The sequence below is a fragment of the Chlorocebus sabaeus genome, chromosome 23 (genome assembly GCF_047675955.1).
Source record: "Chlorocebus sabaeus isolate Y175 chromosome 23, mChlSab1.0.hap1, whole genome shotgun sequence".
NCBI lineage: Eukaryota > Metazoa > Chordata > Mammalia > Primates > Cercopithecidae > Chlorocebus > Chlorocebus sabaeus.
In genome coordinates this window covers 34,661,044-34,685,565 of record NC_132926.1, presented here as the reverse complement: position 1 = coordinate 34,685,565, position 24,522 = coordinate 34,661,044, and the positions used below count along the sequence as shown (strand labels likewise).

General features: G+C 39.7%; 1 protein-coding gene across 1 annotated transcript in view; it reads right to left on the bottom strand.

The window, feature by feature from the left end:
- Window positions 1–24,130, bottom strand: part of DPYSL3 (dihydropyrimidinase like 3) — a 118,928-nt gene extending 94,798 nt beyond the window's left edge. The window contains exon 1 of the mRNA XM_008014875.3: window positions 23,540–24,130. Within this exon, the coding sequence (XP_008013066.2) occupies window positions 23,540–23,920 (381 nt within the window). The 5' untranslated portion in view covers window positions 23,921–24,130. The remainder of the gene's footprint in view (window positions 1–23,539) is intronic.
- Window positions 24,131–24,522: the final 392 nt, after the last annotated feature.

Sequence of the window (24,522 nt, the reverse complement as noted above, 5' to 3'; positions counted from 1 at the left end):
ACATTGCTTTCAAAGGAATCCTAAGTGAGTGGAAAAGAGGTTAACAAGCATTTATTATACAGAATAATGAGTATTAAATAGAGGTGCATTCTGAAGCATATAGGTGGACCTCACCCAGAGAAAGGTCTCAGAAAACTTAAGATAAAGATGAGATCTGAACAAGAGGGAGTTAGAATAGCTCAGTTATCTCATCTGTAAAATGAGAATAACTCAATTATCTCATCTGTAAAATGGGGATAATATCTCGCCCCCAGGGATACCGTGAAGGCCCAATGAGCTACATATGTGAAAAGTCCAGCCTGGCACTGAGGAGTGAGCATTACACATTACTTTCCATCTCTGTCTTTGAACGCACAAGAGTTGACCAGGATCTTTGTCTGTCTGTCTGTCTGTGGCTAATGAACTGTGAAATCAGCAGCCCACATAGGAAGAAATCTTTGTCTCTGGCCTCATTAGCACCAGGTTCCCGGCAAGTAACCAGTTCCAGACACTGGCCTTGGAAGGGAGCCCGTGCTGCTGGCCACTTCATTTGGGAATTTCATCCTGTTGCAATGATTGCACCAAACACAATTTTTCTCCTAAAGTGGTTTCCTCCCCCATCCTCCTCCCCTTCACCAAATGATTTATGTCTCACTGAGGGCTTTTCCCCTTCATAGCCCATCTGGCCTTCCTGCCTCAGCCTGCAGGGAGGGTGTAATCCTGTGTTTGCAGCTTTACAGATGGTTTCTATGGAAATTATGACAATATTACAGCTATTGTGGAGCCACATCACTGCTAACTGAATGAAGAGACAGGACTTGAAAGGGGAAATTTGGAATTAAATATCAACAACCTATGTCCTTAGAGACAATGACTGGTTTTCATGGAGTTTTTCCTATCAACAGTAACAAACAATAACAAACCAATATTGTTCTTGTATTAGCAATATAAAGAAAGGTTATTTCTCAAATTCTTTGTGCAAGCTACACAGTGTAGAGAGAATCAGCCCCCAAGCAAGTGCTCACTGGTAATATTCAGACATCAGAGCAAAGTAGAATTTTGGATAGGGGTTAAAAAATCGAGGCATATAACTCAGATAACCGAATGCTTCAAATCTCCACCATGTCACACAAGACCAGGCTACAACTGCATATGATTTGGTGTGGTTTGTTAACTGCTCCCTAACATCAACAGAAGAACTCAGCAAGGAATTGGGAAACAGAAATGCTTATTTAGAGACAAGGAGTGGTCAGCATCCATTACTAGTTTCCAAAGGTTGAGATGGTAAAGAAGTAACCACAAAACACCTCCATTTAGAGTTTCTCACCAGCATCGTTCCTTACTTTTGCTGTGGGCCATACTTTTTATATTTGTATATTTTCCTACAGCCCATGAGAGGTTTAGTCTCTCCTTTCAACTATGTTTTGAGGTTGATTTAGGCAGGATCTCTTTTTTGTAAGAGAAATTGTACTGCTTTTATTCATTGCAAAAGCAACCCACAGCATCATAGAAAATGGAACTGAAGGAACAGAAGAAAACACAAGTCACACGTTATTTATTCCTCTTACCACTGCTAAGATTTTGTAAAATTTCCGTTTAATTTTTTGATTGTGGCTGAGAGAGCGAGTTTGGAGATTTAGACAAAATTCTTGCTTTGTGAGTTGTCTGAGTTGATGCAGGTTACTTAATCTCTCCAAACCTCAGATTTTTAAGCCAAAGAGCTGATCATGCCTTCCTTCAAAGGGCCAAGCGACTAAATAAACCAGGAGCACTTCCTCACGGCAATACTCTCCCATAGTATCATTTTTAATGGTTCTAGAGTACTTTCCATCATATGAATATGACATTATTTATTTACAATATTCTATTACTAAATATTTCAGTCGTTTTGTGTATTTTTTACTATTAAAACGCATAGAGTGACTTCTTATAAATAATCTCGAGTCTCTCCCTTTGTTTCCTATGTATTATTCATCAGAGAAATTTAATTCAACTAATTTGCATCAAATATGCTGAGCACAAGTGTTTGTGGTGAGGCGTAAGCAGCAGGCCCTGCCCTTACAGAGCCGAGCAGGAGGGTAGGGTGGAAACAGCACTGATCTGGGAAATAAGAAATTTGAGTCTTAGCTCCACCTCCCCAGTCCCCTTCTATTAACTGTAACTTGGGCAAAAAATCTAATTTTTCCTTTCTCATCTGTAAAAATGGTGTAATTATAGTACCTTCCTCCAAGGATTTTTGTGAACAGAACTAATTAATGTAAAGTGCTTTAAAAAGTGCCTGGCACTGCACTATTCACAATAACCAAAAATGGAAACAACACAAGGTCTATCAGCTGATGAGAAGATAAACACAATCTGATATATACATACAATGGAATATTATGCAGCCATAAAAAGGAAAGAAGTACTGACACATGCCACAACACGGATGAACCTTGAAAACTATGCTAAGTGAAAGAAGACAAACACACAAGGCTACATATAGTATAATTTCATTTATATAAAATAGCCAGAATAGGTAAACACAGAGAGAGAGAAAGCAGATTAGTAAATGCCAAAGGTTGGATCTTATAGCGTGATGAGAAAGTTCTGGAACTACATTGTTGTGATGATAGTAAAATATTGTAAAGGTACTTTATACTTCTGAATTGTACTTAAAATGGTTAAAAAGGTAAGTTTATGCTATGAATATTCTACTACAATTTTTAAAAAACAGTGTCTGGCATATAGTAAGTGCTCAATAATTTTTATTTTTCATCCTCATCACCTCTCAAGTCCTCAGTTTTCCTATTTGTAAAGTAAAAAGGGTAGGATGAAATAATCTTGAAATTGCTTCTAGCTCAGAGTTTCTATCTATAGTCTAGTTGGATGAATGCCTTGCGATGAAGAAATCTTTTCATGAATATCGATTCCCTGCCTTCTCCCTCCTCTGGCCTGAAAGCGGCCAGCCAGTGCCCTTCTGAGCACTCATTTCTGTAGCTGCCATCACTTCTTCAACATGATCCCTTCAAGTACCTGACAGATTTCTGACTGCTATTAACCCTGAAGAGACTCATGGTGGACACTGAGTAAACATCTGTTGGGCCCGTAAATGGTAAATGGATAAAGAATACACGAGTGAAAGAGTGAATGGAGAGCCACTGACTCTCACTGAATACTTCAAGTGGACCTAGCCCTGGCTGAATTACTGACCTCTAAGTCAGATTTCCTGAATGGTGAGCACACATCTTCCAAGAGGTAATCAATTCACTCTTCCAATTATATCCTTTCACTTCATATTCTTGATCACATTTTTATTTGGCTAGTCATTATCTCAACCCCCAAACTCTGTTGAATCTGTTGGCATGTTTTAAGAGTAAGTGAGCTTAGCATTCTCCCTCTTTGCTTAACAATGCCACATGCTATTAACTCCCCAGAGGCCTTCTTTTCCACCATTACCTCTCTTTTTGCAGCTTCAGGCTGTTTGCTACCTTGCCCCCATTCCTTTTTTCTAGCACTCCAGTAAAGCTTTATTTTAAGCTTGACCTCCTTCTTCCTAATCACTCGGATTTCCTGTATTTGTTTCTTTCCCACTGTCATTTCCAGGTTATCCTCTTCAACCTCCCCCTTTCTCCTGTCTTTGTCTTTAACAAGCCTTGCCTCCATTTCATAAATTTGCCTTCTCTAAATATTTTGCATTGTTCTCCCTTCAGTGTCAGATATGTGTTTAATTTTAATTTCCTCCTCCAATTTCAGGCATCCTGAAAGGGGAACAAGTGTTTCTGAGCCTTTCAGATTGTCTTGCTTAGTTATCATATTTACCTCAAATTTTGGAATCTTTTCATATTGAAAAGTTGCTATGACTTTGCTACTCACCCTTGCACACATACAAACACACACACACCTGTGCCACTTTTCTTTTATTCAAGATCAGGAGTTGGCAAACTATTGTCCATGGGTCAAATTCAACCCATTACCTGTTTTTTTGTTTGTTTGTTTGTTTTTAAATAAAGTTTTACTGGCACACAGCCACAACCATTCATTCACATGTTGTCTATGGCTGCTTTTACACTATGGAGTTGAATAATTTGAACAGGTACCTTATTGTGTACAAACCTAAAATATTTCCTATCTTGTTCTATACAGAAAAAGTTTACAGACTCCTATTCCAGATCATTGAGAGCTATCTCATCCTTCATTTGAAAACTCTTAGCTGACAACATGCATTGCCAGATACACTGCCTTCATTTCAAATCCCTCGTGCCCATTTTGAACTCCTCACATCCCACCCTGGAATCTCACTAAAAAGTTCCCTTAGTGCACTACGACGGTCTGGCTTCCTGACACTCCCTGGGTGGCATATAGGATAAAATTGTGTCTCTGGATATAGTCTTGTCTCCCTATCAATTTTGTGAAAAATCATTATTCATTAACTGATTTTTCCCTTCTCACTTAATATCCATTTATCATACAACTTTCCATTTCATTGGTTTTATTTATTTCTATCTAAGTGGCAGGATGTGGGAATATTATCCAAAGGGAAAAAGGCCCCTCCCTAGCCCACTTCAAACCCAGCATAAGCATTACATCTTTCCTCTTTAGTCCAGAAGGTGAACACAGTAGCTAAAGCAGAAAAAGTCAGAACCTAGGAGGCCCTAGAAAGAAACCAGGAGGTAGATCAAGGGAAGGAAGAAGTGAAGAGGGACTCGGACAGCATGTTGACAGCACGCATTGCTGTCAAGTAATTCTGCCCTCAAAGGAGACCCTCTAAAAAAACAATGAGTGGGCTACAGGGTCCTGTGGACCTGGATGTGAGTCCTATCTCCGCCGCCATCCTTTGAATATTATCTACCCTGATTTTAGTAAGTGCCTTAAAATCAGGCTGGCCCACCAGCAAGCCACAGCAGTCAATTAAAAATTATCATTACCAGCCTGGGCAACATAGGGAAACCCCATCTCTACAAAAATTTTAAAAATTAGCCTGCATGGTGGTATGTGTCTGTGGTCCCGGTTATTTGGGAGGCGGAAGTGAGAGGATCACTTGAGCCCAGGAAGTTGAAACTGCAAGTCATGATTGTGCCACTGTACTCCAGCCTGGGTGACAGAGTGAGGCCCTTCTCAAAAGAATAAAATATATTGGCCAAGAGTGGTGGCTCATTCTTGTAATCCTATCCCTTCGGAAGGCCAAGATGGGTGGATCACCTGAGGTCAGGAGTTCGAGACCAGTCTGGCCAACATGGCAAAACCCTGTCTCTACTAAAAATAACAAAAATTAGCCAAGCGTGGTGGTGGGCACCTGTAATCCCAGCTACTGGGGAGGCTGAGGCAGGAGAATCGCTTGAACCTAGGAGGCGGAAGTTGCAGTGAGCTGGGATCTCACCACTGTACTCCAGCCTGGGCAACAAGACTGAGACTTCATCTAAAAAAAAAAAAGAAAAAGAAAAAAAGGAAAAAAAATATATCATTAGGCACTTGGGGCACATCATGGAAACTGTCAGAGTCCCTCTCCAGTTCTTCCTTCCCATGCTCTATCTCCTGGTTTCTTTCTAGGCCCTCCTGGCTTCTGATGTTTTCTGCTTTAGCTACTGTGCTCACCTTTTGGACTTGACCAGATTCTGCTTTCCTATTTTGATTCTGTGAGCCCCATGTTCTCAGTCTTCAGAAATTTCCTCTGTTAGACATTTTATTTTGGACTCCTCTTAGTATCCAAGCCAGCTCTAGGTGTTGGATCCCATTCAGCACTGATGCTTAGCTGCCACCATACCAGAAGAGAACAGCACAGTGGCCTATGGAAAGCAATCAGAGAGTCCTTAGGCTTAATCCTGACTTTGTCCATTTCTAGTTGTATGATTATAGGAAACCGAGTAATCTTTCCACGACTCTGTTTCTTTTCTGGATTATGTGGATATTAATGCCTATTTTGTAGAGTTGTCATGAGGATAAGAGACATTATTTTCTCGAAAAAATAAGTACTCCATAAATGTAATATTTCATGAGAGCAAACCCCTTGAACCTCATATTTGTGCCTCAAACTCAGGGAAATGTAAAATTCCAAGAGATTATTGAGGGAGCTCTTAGGTATAGAACAATTCTGTCCTGTTAGTTAGCTCTCCTTTTACAACTTCAGCGTTCTTTCCTTTTATGTTTTTTTTTTTTTTCTCTCCAACTAAGATTTAAAATTCCTTCTCTTAAATAATAGACACTGGAGACTCCAAAAGTGGAAAGGGTGAGAGGGGAGTGAGGGCTGAAAAATTACCGATGGGTACAATTTTCACTATTTGGGTAATGGGCAAACCTTACCTTTACACATACCACCACTGCACAACATAGTAGGACTGCACATGTACCTCTTGAACTTAAAATAAAATTAAAGAAAATAAAAAATGTTCTAATATGAAAAAATAAAATAAAATAAAATTCTTCCTTTTCCCATGTCTTTTACAATATCCCACTTATATGGCTCTTATGGCCCCTGCACCTCATCTACTGAATAATGTGGCCCGAGTAATGTTACTTCTGATGCCTCAACTGCCTCCATCCCAGGTCGCACTCCTCTTTCTTAGAGAATTTACGTGAAAGGCTCCCCTGATTTTGCACATCCCCAGAGTCCTGCCCCTAAAGTTTCAAGTAGAAAGCATCTATCCCATGCTCAGTGTTCCTGCAGCACAAAAATGATCACATGCAGCCTTTTATAGGAATTTTCCATTGATAATGAAATGAATGTGCACAAAGATTATCTAGAAGAAGGTTTACCACCTTCTTGCTTATAATACAAAAGAAGAGAAAGTACATATAAAACCACAACTGAAAATACAAACATAAATGTCCTATTAAAGGAAATTTGTAATTAAATATGTGACACATCAAAATAGAGTAACAGAGAGTCATTGTTAGTTATGCTTTAGAACATCTCTGATGCTCTGTGAAGATGCCAGGATGATTGAAATCTACAAAGTAGTTTAAGGTTTCAGGTTTAGCATGTTAAGAAGCTTAGAAGTCATCATTCCATCCTAACAAGTAAAACGCTAAACAAACAAAAAAATCAACAGTTCTTCTTAGACCTGGCAGAGAAGTGAGGTCACAGAACAAACCATTTCCCCCAAAACTGGGTAGACAGACCGATACAGAGAATCACATACACCTACACAGAGACCCATAAGCAGAAACTTCCACAGGAAATAGCCCGGGATAGGAAAACTTGAACTGCAATTGGTTAATTGCTGGATGCTAGATACGGATAACTCACAGAGTTAAAAAATTCAGATGCAGTCATGGCGGCAGCAGGGTGGTGTGGCGGAAGCATGTGAATTTTACCTTCAAGAACTCTGCCAGGACCTCATAGTCAATACTGGAGAAAAATTCTCTCCTGCTTCTGTCAGGGAGAGGAGAGAGGAACCACTTTGAAATATATTAAAGCATGCTGTTCATAGGAACAAGATATGCTCTCTGGAGAAACTACTTTATTAGAGCCTAAGCTGCTAGAGTTTTGTCAGAGCCTAACCTACTTGGAGAACAAAATAATACCCAACTCTGGCGAGCTCAGCCTTCAGCAGGGGAAGGAAAATATGCAATTCCAGCACCCTCCCGCTGTCCTTTCTCATGTAAGGTGCCAGCGCAATACTGAGAAGTACTTGAAATGTTCACAGTCCAGGGGCACAGGCACACCAAAAAACTTAGAACTAATCATAGGACTGTAAAACCCTTTCTCTTCCCCTACATCTTGCCACTACATTACTAATGGCCTGTTTACTAGAGTTCCTTTTACTCAGTACATAGATCCACCTCTCAACAAAAAATTGCAGGGTACACTAAAAGGCAGAAAACCCAGTGTGAAGAGACTAAAACAAGCATCAAAACAAGAGTCAGCTATGGCAGCAAGGTTGGAATGATCAAAAGAAGGCATTTAGACACACTATGATTAAGATGCTAAGGGCTTTAGTAGAAAAAGTAGACAACATGGAAGAACAGATAAATAAGGTAAGAAGACAGAAATTCTAAGAAACAGTCAAAAAGAAATGCTAGAGATAAAAAAAGAAAAAAAAACCACTGCAACATTAATGAAGAATGCTTTTGGTAGGCTCATTTAGTAGATTAGACAGAGCTGGGAAAAGAATGTCCAAGTTTGAGGATATGACAATAGAAACTTCCAAAACTGAAATACAGGGAGAAAAAAAAGACTAAAAAAAGACCAAAACGGAATATCCAAGAACTGTGGGACAACTACCAAAGGTGTAAAATGAATAATGAAAATACCAAAAGGAAAAGACAGACAGAAAGGAACAAAAGCAATATTTGAAGCAATAATGACTAACAGTTTTCCCCAAATTAACGTCAGGCACTAAACCACAGATCCAGGAAACTCAGAGAATAGCAAGCGAGATAAATGTTAAAAAAAAACCACAAAACCTTACACCTAGACATATACTCAAATTTCAGAAAATCAAATATTTTTTAAAATCTAAAAGAAGCCACAGGGGGGAAATACCTTTCCTATAGCAAAGCAAACATGAAAATTTCATCCAACTTGTCCTCAGAAACCAGGAAAGAGTGGATACAAATATTTTAAATATTGAGAGAAATAAAAAACATCAACCTAGAATGTTGTGAGATCATCCTTCAAAAGTGAAGAAGATATAAAGACATTCTTATACAAACAGAAATTGAGGGAATTTGTTCCCAGTAGAGTGGCCTTGCAAGAAACGTCAAAAGAAGTTCTTCAGAGAGAAGGAAAATGATATAGGTCAGAAACTTGAATCTACATAAAGAAAAGAAGACCACCAGAGAATAAATAAGTAAAGGTAACATGAAAACTTTGTTTTTCCTATTCTTAATGTATCTAACAGATAAAAGTTTATTCAAAATAATAATAGCAATAATGTATTCTATTACTTCTGCTTATGTACATATATCTGCTTCTGTATAGTTTAAATAAAAGAAAGTGATGATACAAGAGATGGGAGAAAATAATTAGGAATATTTTATCATTATAAAGTACTTGCACTATTCATAAAATAGTACAGCAGTATTTGAAAGTAGACTTGGATTATTTGTAAATATATGTTGCAAGCTGTACATTAACCATTTAAAAAGTTGAAAAAAGAAGTATAATTGATATGCTAAGAAAGAAGAGAAAATGGAATCATATAAAATTCTCAGTTAAAACCACAAAAAACAAAAAAATTATAGAAGACAAAAATGGGAACCAAGAACAAAGACAACAAATAGAATACATTAACAAATATGGTAGATATCCATCTATAATCCATCTATAACAATAATCACCTTACATGTCAATGATCCATATATACCAGTTAAAAGACAGAGATTCTCAGAATGGATCAAGAAACAAGGCTCAACTTTATGTTAACTACAAAAACCCCACTTCAAATATAAAGACACAGAGAGATTAAAAGAAAAGAGATAGAGAAAGAAATACCATGCTAACACTAATCAAAAGAAAGTGCAAATAACTATATTAATTTCATCCAGAATAGACCTCAGAGCAAGCAAAATTATCAGAAATAAAGAGGACATTACATAATGGTAAAAAGGGGTAATCAATTCTCCGAGAAGGCATTAAAAACCCTCAAGTGTATGTGTCAAACAACAGAGGATCAAAATACATGAGGCAAAAACCTAAAAGAATTTCAAGGGGAAAGAGATGAATCCATTATGATAGCTGGAAACTTTAATGCTTTTCTATTAGAAATGGACAGGTCATGGGCAGGACATGGTGGCTCATGTATGTAATTCCAGCAATTTGGGAGGTGGAGGCAGGAGAATCACTTGAGTTTGAGAGTTTGAGACCAGCCTGGGAAACATAGGCAGACAGCATCTCTACAAAAAATTTAAAAATTAGCTAGATGTGGTGGTGCACACCTGTGATCCCAGCTACTCAGGAGGCTGTGGTGGGAAGAATGATCACCTGGGCCTAGGAAGTCACAGCTGCAAGCCATGATCATGCTACCGCACTCCAGCCTGGGTGACAGAGCAAGACCCTGTCAAGATGAAAAAAAGAAAGAGAGAAAGAGAAAAAGAGAGAAAGAGAGAGGGAGAGAGGGAGAGAGAGAGAGGGAGAAAGAGAGACAGAAAAGGAAAGAAAGAAAGGAGGGAGGGAGGGAGGGGAAAAGAAAGGAAGGAAAATGGACAGATCCAGCAGGCAGAAAATTAATAAGATTAATGAAGCCATAGTTGGCTAAACAACACTATCAATCAAGTGGATAAAATGGACATCTATAGACTACTTCATCCAACAAAAGCAGATAACACATTTTTCTGAGGCACAGATAAACTGTTCAACAAGAGAAGCGACATTCTGGGCTATAAAACATATCTTAACATATTTAAAAGAATAAAATCATGCAAGCTGCTCTTGGACCACAATGGAATTAAACTAGAAATAAATAACAGAGAGACTGCTGAAAAATCCCCAAATATGTGGATATTAAACAACATAATTGGCCGGGTGTAGTGGCTCATGTCTGTAATCCCAACACTATGGGAGGCCGAGGCAGATGGACCACTTGAGCTCAGGAGTTCAAGACCAGCCTGGCCAACATGGTGAAACCCCATCTCTAGTAAAAATACAAAAATTAGCCGAGCTTAGTGGCAGGTGCCTGTAATCCCAGCTACTCAGGAGTCTGAGAAAGAAGAATTGCTTGAACCCAGGTGGCGGAGGTTGCAGTGAGCCGAGATGGCACCACTGCACTCCAGCCTGGGTGACAAGAGTGAAACTCCGTCTCAAAAAAAAAAAAAAAAAAAATGCATATATATATATATAGTTGTCTTGTTTTTTTTTTTTTTAATAACACCTGGGTCAAAGAGGAAATTACAAAAAAAATCAACCAAATAAAAATGAAAATATAAATTATTAAAACTTGTAGGATGTAGCTAAAGCAGTGCTTAGAAGGAAATTTATTACATTGAATACATGCATTAAAGAAGAAGAAATATCTAAAATCAGTAATCTAAACTTCCAGTTTAGGAAACTAGAAAAAGAATAGCAAATTAAAGTAAGCAGAAGAAAAGATTTCTTCTTTTTAAATGATAAACAGATAAATACATTTCTTTTCTAAAAACAAAAATCAGAGTATCAATCAATATAGAAAATCAATAAAACCAAAAGCTGGCTCTTCAAAAAGATCAATAAAATAGATATGTCTCTAGCCAGGCTAACAAAGAAAAAAAGGGAAAAGATGCAAACTACTAATATCAGAAATTAAATAGGGACATCACTACAGATCTTATGGATGTTAAAAGAACAATAAAAGAGGCCGGGCCCAGTGGCTCAAACCTGTAATCCTAGCACCTTGGGAGGCCGAGGCGGGCAGATCATGAGGAGCTAGAGACCATCCTGGCTTACATGGTGAAACCCAGTCTTTACTAAAAATACAAAAAAAAAAAAAAAATTAGCCGGGCATTGTGATAGGCACCTGTAGTCCCAGCTACTCGGGAGGCTGAGACTCCATCTCAAAAATATAAATAAAATAAGAATAATAAAGTAATATTACAAGCAACTGTATACCCACAGATTTGATAAACTACATGAAAACAGCCAATTCCTCAAAAGGCATAATTTGCCAAAACTCACACGAGAAGAAACAGAAAATTTGAATAGGTAAGCCTGTATCTATTAAAGAAACCAAATCAATAATTACCTTCCAAAACAGAAAATGTCGGGCCCCGATGGATTTCCTGGCGAATTCTACCAAATATTTAAGGAGTAAACTATGCCAATTCTCTACAATCTCTTTCAGAGACAGAAGCAGAAGAAATACTTCCCAACTCCTTCTCTGAGACCAGCATTTCTGTCACACCAAAATCTAACACAGACACCACAAGAAAAGCAAACTACAGGCCAGTATCACTAATGAACAAAGATGCAAAAATCCTCAACAAAATATTAGCAAGTTGAATTCAACAATGTATACAGAAAGTTATACACCATAGCCACAAAGGTTTATCTCAGCAAGGCTGAGTTTATCTAGGCAAGGTTGCTTCAATATTTGAGAATCCATCACATTACATTACACATAATATAATCCAAACAGTTTAAAGAAGAAAAATCACATGGTCATATCAATAGATACTGAAAAAGCATTTGGCAAAATCCAATATCCATTCATGACAAAAATAAACAAATAAATAACCTAGGAAGATTGGGGAACTTCCTCAGCTTGATAAAGAATACGTTAAAAAAAAAAACCCTACAGCTAACATCATACTTAATGGTGAGAAACTCAAAATTTTCCAGCTAAGATTACAAACAGGGCAAAGACATACTTTTTCACCACAACTTTTCTTTGTATCCTTCCTTCTCTTCTCTCTCTCTCTCTCTTTCTTTCTTTCTTTTTAATGTAAGTTCAGGGGTACAAGTGCAGGTCTGTTACATAGGTAAACTTGTGTCATGGGGGTTTGTTGCACAGATTATTTCACCACTAAGCCTAGTACTCATTAGTTATTTTTTCCCAATCCTCTCCCTCCTCCCAGCCTCCACCCTCCAATAGGCCCCAGTGTGTGTTGTTTCCCTCTATGTGCCCATATTTTCTCATCGTTTAGCTCCCACTTATAAGTGAGAACATGTGGTATTTCATTTTTCTGTTCCCACATTAGTTTGCTAAAGATAATGTCCTCCAGCTCTGCCCGTGTTTCTCCAAAAGACATGATCTCATTCTTTTTTATGGCTGCATAGTATTCTATGGTATATATGTACCACGTTTTCTTTATCGAGTCTATCCGTGAAGGGCATTTAGGTTGATTCCATGTCATTGCTACTGTGAATAGTGCTGCAATGAACATACACGTGCATGTGTCTTTGTAATAGAATTATTTGTATTCCTTTGGGTGTATACCCAGTAATGAGATTGCTGGGCCAAATGGTATTTCTGTCATTAGGTCTCTGAGGAATTGCTACACTGTCTTCCACAATGGCTCAACTAATTTACACTCCCACCAACAGTGTATAAGCATTCCTTTTTCTTCACAACCTCACCAATGTCTGTCATTTTTTGTAATTTTAAAAATAGCCATTCTGACTGGTGTGAGATGGTGTCTCATTGTGGTTTTGATTTGCATTTCTCTAATGACTAGTGATGTTGAGCTTTTCTTCATATGATTATTGGCTGCATGTATGTCTTTTTTTGGAAGTGTAACGGACATGAACACATGTCCTTTGCCTACTTTTTAATGGGGTTGTTTGGTTTTTTCTTGTACATTTGTTTAAGTTCCTTATAGATGCTGGATATTAGACCTTTGCTTTCCATTCTGTAGATTGTCTGTTTCCTCTGATAATAGTTTCTTTTGCTGTGCAGAAGCTCTTTAGTTTAATTAGATCTCATTTATTAAGTTTTGCTTTGTTGCAATTGCTTTTGGTGTCTTCATTATGAAATCTTTGCCCGTGCCTATGACCTAAGTGGTATTGCCTAGGTTGTCTTCCAGGGTTTTTAGAGTTTGGAGTTTTACACTTCAGTCTTTCATCCATCTTGTGATAATCTTTGTATATGGTGCACCACTGCTTTTCAACATTATTCTGGAAGTGCTAGCTAATACAATTAGAGAAGAAAAGGAAATAAAAGTTATACAGACATAGAGAGAAGAAACAAACTGTATTTCTTTGCATATGACATGATCATCTATGTAGAAAATCCAAAAGAATTGAGGGAAAAAAGCCCTCAGGAACTAGTAAGTGATTATAGCAAGGTTGCAGGATACAAAGTTAATATGCAAAAGTCAATTGCTTTCCTATGTACTAGCACTGAACAAGTTAAATTTGAAATTAAAACATATAACCATTTACATTAGCACCCTGGAAATGAAATACTTAGGTATAAACCTAGAAAACCATCTGCAACTGAGGTAGAAATCTAAAGAAACACGTACAACTTAGGTATAAATCTAAAAAAAAGTGCGAGATCCATATGGGGAAAGCTACAAAACTCTGATGAAAGGTGTCAAAGAAGAACTAAATAAAGGGAGTATATTCCTTGCTCATGGACAGGAAGACTCAATACTGTCTAGATGTCAGTTCCTCCCAACTTATCTTTAGATTCCACACTATTCCAATCAAGATTCTAGCACATTGTTTTGTTGATATCAACAAACTGATTCTAAACTTCATACAGAAAGGCAAAAGACCCAGAATAGCCAATATTGAAGGAAAATAACAAAGTCAGAGAACTGACAGTACCCAACTTTAAGACTTACAAGAAAGCCACAGCAATCAAGACAGTACAATTTTGGTAAAGGAATAGACACACTTGTACAAAATAACACATAAGTAGACATATGTAAAAGTAATCAACTGATTTTTATGAAGGAGCAAAGGTAATACAATGGAGAAAATATAATATTTCCAACAAATAGTATTAAAACAACTGGATATCTATGTGCAAAAAAAAATCATAACACGGATCTCTTCCATTCACAAAAAAAAACTCCAAATGGACCATAAACCTAAATGTAAGGTGCAAAACTATAAAACTCCTAGAAAATAACATAGATGACCTTGGGTATGGTGATGATGTTTTAGATGCAACATCAGTAGCACAATTCATGAAATAAATAATTGATGAGCTGGACTATATTAAAATTAAAAACGTATGGGCTGCAAAACGTATTGTCAAAAGAATGAGAAGACAATCCACAGACTGGGAGAAAATATTTGCAAAATACATATCTGATAAACAACTATCATCTGAATACATGCAGAACTCTTAAAACTCAGTGATAACGGCCAGACGTGGTGGCTCACGCCTGTAATCCCAGCATTTTGGGAGGCTGAGGCGGGCGGATCACCTGAGGTTAGGAGTTTGAGACTAGCCTAGCCAACATGGTGAAACCCCATATCTACTAAAAATACACCAATTAGCAGGGCATGGTAGCGCATGCCTGCAATCCCAGCTACCCAGGAGGCTGAGGCAGGAGAATCGCTTGAACCTGGGAGATGGAGGTTGCAGTGAGCCAAGGCGGCACCACTACACTCCAGTCTGGGCGACAGAGTGAGACTCTGTCTCAAAAAAAAAAACCTCAACCTCAATGATAACAAACAAATGACCCGATTAAAAAATGAGCCAAAGAGCTTAACAGACACAGATGGCAACTAAACATAAGAAAAGATGTTCCATATCATATGTCATTGGAAAATTGCAAATTAAAACAACAATGAGATACCACTGTACACCTAGTAGAATGGCCAAAATCCAGAACACTGAGAACATCAAATGCTGGTGAAGATGTGGAGCAACAAGAACACTCATTCATTTCTGGTAAGAATGCAGATTGGTAGCACCACTTTGGAAGACAATTTGGCAGTTTCTTAGAAAACTAAATGTACTCTTACCATGTGATCTAGCAACAGTGCTCCTTGGTATTTACCTAAATGAATTGAAGACTTATGTTCACACAAAATGTATGTGTACCTGAATGTTTATAGCAGCTTTATTCATAACCAACAAAACCTGGAAGCAACCACGATATTCTTCAGCAGGTAAGTGAATAAATAAACTGCTGTGCATCCAAATACTCAGCAAGAAAAAGAAATGAGCTATCAAGCCATGTAAGGATGTGGGGAAAATGTATGTGCATATTACTAAGCAAAAGAAGCCAATCCGAAAAGGCGACATACTGTATGATTCCCACTATGTGACACTCTGCAGAAGACAAAACTATGGAGGCAGTAAAAAGATCAGTGGTTGCCAGGAGTTGGGGGCAGAAAAGAATGATGAATAGAGAGACAGCACAGAGGATTTTTAGGGCAGTAAAACTAATTCCTATCAGATATTACAATGGTAGATACCTGTCATTGTATGTTTGTCCAAGTCCATAAAATGTGCAACACCTAATGTAAACTATGGATTTGTGGTGATAATGACATGTCTCTCTTTTTTTCTTTTTTTTTTTTTTTTTTCCCAGCAAAGTCTTGCTCTGTTGCCCAGGCCAGAGTATAATGTCGAGATCTGGACTCACTGCAACCTCTGCCTCCCAGGTTCAAGCGATTCTCTCACCTCCTGAGTAAATGGAATTACAGGAACCTGCCATCACACTTAGCTAATATTTGTATTTTTAGTAGAGACGAGGTTTTGCCATGTTGGACAGACTGGTCTCGAACTCCTGACCTCAGGTGACCCACCCACCTTAGTTTCCCAAAGTGCTGGGATTCAGGTGTGAGCCACCGCATCTGGCCAATGATGTGTTGATGTAGGTTCATCAGTTGTAAAAATCTACCACTCCTGTGGGGAATGTTGCCAGTGAAGGAGCTTGTGTGTTTATGGAGACAGGGGTATATGGGAAGTAGTCTCTTAACTTCGCTGTGAATCCAAAACTGCTCTAAAAATTCAAACTTACTTGTTTTTTTAAAAAGGTGATATCTGAGTCTGCTCAGGCTGCTATAACAAAATACCATAAACTGTGTGGCTTATAAATAATAAATGTATTTCTTACAATTCTGGACACTGGGAAGCCCAAGATAAGGCAGATTCAGTGTCTGGTGGAGGCCCGCTTTCACCTGGTGCAAGGAGCAAAGCAGCTCTCTAGGGCCACTTTCATAAGGGCACCAATCCCATTCATGAGGGCTCCATGCTCATGACCAAATCAGTATCATCACCTTGGGGCTTAGGATTTCAACCTATGAATTTGGGGGTACACAAACCTTCAGACCATACTAAATGATAAAAAAAAAAATTAAACACAGAAATACTGCATGTCCTCACTTTTGGAAAAAAAAAATGCATGTCACAGATACACACACACACACATACACATATACATATACACACACAGATGGGAAGAAAATACACTCCTAGGTTAATGGCAGTTTTCTCCAGAAGATGATGAGAAAATGATGTTTATGTTTTCTTACTGCTGATCTCTTTGGTATATCTTCATTTTTCCAACATTTGTTTTTCATTGTGCACCTACATAGCTGGGGCTTAATAATGTTTTTTGCAAAGATGAGTGAAGACAAAAATCAGCAGGTAAAGGGAGACATGAGGACTCCCTTGCTAGCCACAAGCTATCGGTCCACCTCCACATGCATATTTGTAAAAAGTGCTGTGCACTAACCAGCACTTGGTCTGTAGCCTCATCACAAACCTTCAACAGTTTTGAACTGTCTCTCAAAAATTGTTCAATAAAAGGGCATCTATCACTGAAGAACTCTTGACAATGGACTCATTAATGACTAAGTTGTTAGAACCACTGACTATTATCTATGAGGCTAGAGATCATAGACTTCCAAGCACTCACCCAATTGGTAGGACAAGACAAGCCACTGGGATAAAGGAAAACAACCATAATTTATATTTGGGTTTTTTGTATCTCTTCTTTTTTAGTTTAGATTTTTTATTTACATTTTATGATGATCATAAGATGTTTTCTTTTTAAAGACAGGGTCTCACTGTTGCCTCTTCCAGTCACGGCTGGCTGCAATCTCGACTTTTCAGGCTCAAGCAAACCTCTTACCTCAGCCTCCTGGGTAGCTGGGACCACAGTCATGCACCACCATGCCTAGTTAATTTTTAAATTATTTTTAGAGACCGAGTGTCGCTATGTTGCCCAGTCTGGTCTCAAACTCCTGGGCTGAAGCAATTCTTCTGCCTTGGCTCCCAAAGTGCTGGGATTACAGGCATGAGCCACAATGCCCAACCAGTCAAAAGATATTAGTGTGATATTTCCATGTGTAATTTATGTATATGTACATATGTGTATACATATACACACACACACAAGGAATATGGAGCATGCTCAAAAAATTTTTGTTTAAAGATGCACAATTAAGAAAGTTTACAAGAAGACCATTACTATAGGGACCATTTGGTCTAGCCCCTTTGTTTTAGAAAGAAGGAAACTATAGCTCGAAAGGAAGGGAGGTAACTTGCCCAAGTTGTACAGCAGGTTAAAGGTTAGGTCTGGAAACTGAGACTGCTAATACTTTATCCACTTTGACTTTCTGTTTATTTGTTTTTGCCTAATATGTTCTTTGATGGAGTAGAACTGTTTTTTGAATGCAGTATTATTCTTTGTCACAAACATATGTTAATGTTACATTCCCCTAGAAGCTTAATTTTAAAAGTGCTCACACACCTAAACGAACCTTCTGCCTCCATTTGCAGTCACAGATTGCATCCTCCTCAGACAGATTTCCTCTTCCTTGTAAGCTTTACTCCCTGTCTCGTAGAAACATTACTTGTCGGGATAACGCCCAGTGGAAATAAATCACCAGGAGAATCAGCTGTAAGAGTCACTGACTGAAGTCATCAGAGACAGTGTTCTGGCTGTCTTAAACATTACTTACATGAGCTGTCAGCAAAACCCGGTCTCCAGGGACCATTACTTTGAGGGAACTCTGCCAATCGCAGCATTACTGAGAAGGCATATTTTTTATGTTCCTCAAATGCCTACTGTCAAACTAAACCAAAGTTCTGCAAGGTCACAAACACTTCCAAGTTTGGGGAAGGAAACCTACTCCCACGTTCAAGTGTGGTCTGAAGGCCAGGTAGGCGGGAGGCCTTTTTTCCTAGCTTTGGTACAAACTTTCGTTTGTCAGAGAAGCCTTATAAAATTCATTTACATGCCAGAGTTTGGATTCTGATAGCTAGCAAGGCCTTTATATAAGCCTAGAATTCTATTTCCAGCTGTCTCCCATTGTGCAGGGTAAGGAGGAGAACATCAATTTCTCTGGGTCATTTTGAAAAGTTTTAGCCCAGGAAAAACAAGACAAATGACAAATGGTAAAAAGGTAACAGTCACATCTCATTTGTTTCTAGATTGTTCCCTCTGCACCCAGAGCCCCTGCCAACTTCATGAAGGAAACATCTTGCACAAAAGAGGCCCACATGGGAAGCAGGAAACTAGAAATGACCCAAGACTCCTGATAGAAAGTTATCAATAAAAACCCCTGTAATCATAATGTCATTACTTTGTTTTTGCTGGATGACAAATTCCTTACGATATAATTTGCTCTTGGCAGACCATATCATAATTGTCTTCCTCTTAGTAACTTTTTTACTGCTAGGAAAATTCTGTGTGCATGGAAAAGCATCTTGAGAAATGATAAAAAAAAATACATACTTTTCACTTAGAATTGCTTTTCTATGCACTTAGTATCAAAAATTATAAACGAAAAGTTGTGTAAGCCAACCACAGAGGATTTTAGTAACATGAATGCTGAGGTTTTTAGTAACACAAATGCCTATTATGAGAAAACTCTAAATACACAATTTAAGAAGGTGTTTATAGATAAGTTTAGAACCACTATATTAGCATCTAGTGCTACCTCAAACCTGGAATTTTGTGCTCAGAGACTTTTTTTTTCCTTTTTCTTTTTCTTTTTTCTTTCTTTTTTTTTTTTTTTTTTTTGAGACAGAGTCTCACTGTGTCGCCCAGGCTAGATCTAGTACAGTCGCATGATGTTGGGTGACTGAAACCTCCGCCTCCTGGTTCAAGTGATTCTCCTGCCTCAGCCTCCTGAGTAGCTGGGATTACAGGTGCCCACTATCACACCCAACTAATTCCTGTATTTTTAGTAGAGATGAGGGTTTCACCATGTTGGCTAGGCTGGTCTCAAACTCCTGACCTCAAGTGATCTGCCCACCTCGGTTTCTCAAAGTGCTGAGATTACAGGCATGAGCCACTGCTCCTGGCCTACATTTTTATATTTTTATTCTGCTAAACACTTTTGTTATTTAACCTCATTATAATTTGTTAAATAAACTCATTTTATTAAGATAGAAGTTAATAATTAGGTATGCTAGATACAAAGCATATTTTGATTTTATCAAGACATTAAAAATATCTTTTGATAGCTCTGCAATCAACTTGAAAGAATAAGGATTTTGCAGCAACTGTTCTCCAAGGTTGAACAACTGGTCTCAAAGTGTCCTGTGTAATGGGCTGGTGGGAAAATTGAAGAAAGGTTCTAGAGGTGTGGCAGGAAAATCTGTCCTTGCTCTGAATAATATTGACATGTCAAGAGCTGACACAATGGTCAGGCTGGTCATACTAAAATAAAGAAGCAGCCTCCCCACCTGGAAAGAACACAGAATCCGGAATCAGAAAAATCAGATTGTGAATTCTGGCTCCCCCTACTTATTATTTATGTGATTTGGGACTAAACAATTAGTCTCTGTGTTTCAATTTCCTTATCTGTATCATCATTTTCTGTGAGGAAACGACCTTTTGAGCACTATTTAGGATAGGCACACATAAAGTGTTCAAAAGGCGGTACTTACTGTCAAATCAACAAATGGTACAAAGCTGGCAGTAGGAGTACTGTATTATAGAATTAAGATTTAAGATTATTATGATATAATAGAAAAATAAGCTAAGATAGTGATAAATATTATGGAAGGAAGAAAAATAAAATCCTACAGTTAAGATTTTTTGGGGGGGTGGTTTGTTTTAAATTAAATTGTACCAGCATAGAAGGGGAACATCCTGGCCTAACAGCAGCTTACATGGAAAAAAGTTTCTGAAAGCTTGAATGACAGGGTGTTCATCATGGAGACAATAGTAAGTCACAGATGCATATGTTCCATAAAAGTCCAAAAAATTAAGTAGCATAATGCACTTTGCCATGACCATATCCCATCTGAAGCAACGTATTCAGTTCTGGGCACTGTATTTTGAGAAAAATATTTACAAAATATGTAATATAATATAACTTGAAAAGGAAATCAGAATGGCAAAATGCTCATACAAGAGAAAACTGAAGAAGCTAGGAATAATAAGGGTAAGAAAGAAATTTAGGGAGAATGAGATAATTGCCCTCATACATATAACGGGCAGTAAAAATTGAAGAGTAATAGTAATAACTAATATGTACTGAATACTTATGTGCAAAGTAGTCACCATTATCCTTATTTTGTACAGGAGAAAACTGAAGTACCCAGAGGCTAAGTTACATGCTTACAGTCATATAACTAGTAAAGGATGGGACAGGTTTCACTCCATTAGTTCATCTCCAGATCTAGGAGAGATACTAGAGCTATTTGCCAAAACTTTCTGGTCTTACAGAATCATGGCGAGATTGTATTCCACCAATTCCTTTGAAGCTGAGTATAGACATGGTTTTTGGCCAATGAAATGTGAGCATACATCATGTTCATTACTTCAGCAAGGAATTAAGTGTGTATACAATTTGCCACATACTATTCACAGACATGTAGAGATGGAGCCTCCATCAAGTTAGGCACAATAATGAATGGAGCTTTCCTGTTGACTCACACTGGACAAATAGGAGCAAGAAATATGCTGTTATGTTTTTTATTAAGCTGCTGAGAGTTGGGGGTTGTTTGTTCCTGTGGCATCACCCAGCCTTTTCTGACAGATACAAGAGTGCACATACCTAAAAATCATTAAAATGTCTCAGAATAAGGAAACATATTTACCCTTATATTTCCAGAGGTCAGAACTAAGAATAATGTGTAGAAACTACAGGTAGGCAGATTTGGGCTTAATATTTTTTTTAAGTGAAGTTGTCCAAAAAGTTGCTTCATGAGGTAGTGAGCTCCCTGACAATGGTTGTATTTAAGCAGAGGACAGATGATCATTTTGCCAGCTATGTGGCAAAACAGATGGTTTAATTAAGGAAGTTTAGTGTATCAAACATTTATTGAGCACCTCCAATGTGCCAAGCATTGTAGCCACACAGATAAATCCAAATACACAATCTCTACCCTCAAGGGAATAAACAACAAGTTCAGAACTTGATAACCTCTGTGGTCTCTTCTAACAGTGTGATTCAACCAAATTAGAGATAATAACATGGCCTGGATGAAGCAGATGGCAAACCCAAACTTACAAATAACTATGTAGCACTAGAAATCCTGCCGATGCCTAGGTTGTATTATTATTTCTCAATTAGTAGCCAAAAGTATAGGGTTTGCAAAAGGGAGGAAAATGGGAGAATTGCTAGGTTTAAAGGAGGAATATTTTCCCTTTCTCTAGTTACCATTCTTAAATCTTGCAAACCCAGCATATTATCTGGCTTACATCAGGGGTGTTTCAGCAAAGGGAATAGCACTGACTCACAGCAATTGTTACCGACCTTTTCCATCACTATTCCCGCCCCTTCCAGTCAGGAAGGGAACATTTCAATATGGATCAACTCAGACATGAAGAAAGGAATAACCTTTCTATAGGGCTCTTCTTCAGTTTAGTTATCAACCAAAACATTTGCAAAATATCAGAAGTTTTCCCTAAAGCGTTTTTCCCCTAAGCAAAGGCTTAGGGAAAACACACACTAGAAGGATGATGTGAAAATCACAAACTAAATGAATGATTCCGGAGGTAACCAACATTGTTTTCCAAGTGGTATCCTCGAACAGCACTAACGTCAGCACTTATTTTCCCTGGTGGTCTTAGTAGTTAAAGGCTGGTTGGTTGGTTTGTCTAAACTTTCAAAAATCAAACAGTGGAGAGAGATGCTGTTCTTTCACTAGCTCATTGCATTTTAATGGAAAAACAACTAAAACCTAGATAAGCATTAACTGTAATTGCTCTGAGGCAGACATTTCCATTTCAGGTTATTATTCCTAACCATATTAGTGCAGAATAATACATGCGGATGGATTTTGCGGCCATTACCTAGACAAGGGTGAGGGCATCTGATTACTATTATTCCCCAGCTGAAAGCTTCAGTTTGAACTCTGAAGGCTCCAGCCCTGCCAGGCCCTGCAATTTCTGAACTACATCTCTGATTCTCTCTGAAATAGACACATAAATCAGGGCAAGTTAGATTTCAATGCCATCCCTTCAGTCAGTTCAGTGTGACATAAGTTTCTCAAAAATACACATACAGAAGAAATTGGCTTTGGCACATTTAAGAGCAGCAGGGAATTTGCATCTCATGCTAGTTTAATGTGCACTCTTAATACTCTCGTCTATTTTCTAAAATATAATGCTATTCTTGCAGAGGCAGCTGGACCCCTTGATACCCGGTCTTGTGCCAAGCTGTGTACACAAATACACTCTTGACAAACACAGATGTGAAATGCCGTGCTAAGACAGAAGCGAGGCATAGAGAGAGATTCGCGTGTTTAGTCTAGAGGCTCCACACCCAAAAGTTTCAGGGACAGCTGATGTTTGAAGACTCAGAGGGGAGACCGCCCCTCCTGTACTTTCATCCGGGCACTATGGAGATGACCCCCATATTCCCAGCATCACTTTGCCCTCTGCCCTGGTGACCTGGGTTGAGATTTAATCTAGGGCCAGAGGGGGGCAAGACAATTGTGCTGTTGGCTACTCAGAAGAGCTGGAAATCACTAAGCCTTCCCGGGCTGACACACCCACCCAGAACGGATGGCCCAGGAGTGCGGCGAGGAGGCAGGGGTAAAGGACGCGGCTCCAGGCAGGGGAACCTGGGCATTCTTTCCGCGCTTGCACGAAGATGCTGCAAGTGGCGACACGCGCGAATCCAGGGTCTGGGCTAGGAAGTCGCGCTGAGCTCAGTGGAGGATGCCCCTTTTCTCCTCCTGGTCCCCCAGCCCCGTGCAAAGTGAGCTGGAGAAAGTTGTGCCCGGGCCATGGCGGCCAGGGCTGGAGAAAGGAACGAAGGCAAGCAGGGAAGTGACGGGGGCCCCCTTACCTTGTCCTTGGGGCCGAGGTTCTGCAACACCTCTTTGCCGGTGGCGCTCCGAATCTCCACCCCGGAGGGCGCTGGGGACGCGGGCGCGGGCTCCCTGCTCTCTTCCCGGCCTTGGCCCCTGCGCGGGGTGTCCCCCTCGGTCCCGGGCCGGCTCCCTGAGCCTCGGTCGCTGCCCTGGCCGCTCCGAGGAGTCTTCGCGCCCCGCTGCCCCACGCTGAGGGCATCGAAATCCAGCGTCTTGCTCTCGAAGGCGCCCTCCACATTGCAGAACATGCCGCCGTATTTCTGCCGCGGGACCTGGTCCGTGGTGCCCGGCCTGGCCAGGTATACGGGCAGATCGTCTTCGTGGGAGCTGTCCCAGCCTCTCCGGCCCGAGGCCATGGTTCAAGCGCGAAAACGGCCCGCGGGTTTTTCTTCCCCAGAGGCGGAAAGGGCAGCCGCCGGCAGCGTGCGCCGAGCCACAGTGACTGGGGCGGGAGGAGGCGCCTGAGCCTTCGCGCCAGAGGCGGCAGTGCTGCTCCGATTCCTGCCTGTCCCTAGCGAGCCAGAGAGCCACACAGCCAGCTAGCGCGCGGCGCAGGGGCCCGGAGTAGCGGCGCGCTTGGCTCGCTCGCTGGACCTCTCGGCGGCCGCACCTCCTCACGCACCCCCAACCCTAACGTGGCCTCCCGGGCTGACGCAGCGTCGGTGCCCATCACAATCACAAACCAAACTTGGCGCGCGCGCACACGCACACACAGGCGCACACTGCCCGCTCGCGCAACAGCCTTGCTTCACACACTTTCATGCAATTCAGACGTCTTAGAAATGTTCACACTCAAGCACTTGACTGCTTCACCCACACTAACTCCCTGGTTTGCCTCACAAACACAAAGCTTTCTGACGTCCCTCATGCACAAAAACCCAGCTGACCCAGGTGGATTCATCTCGAAGCCAAGTCCTGATTTACAACTAACACATACAAACTCAAATTTACTACAGAC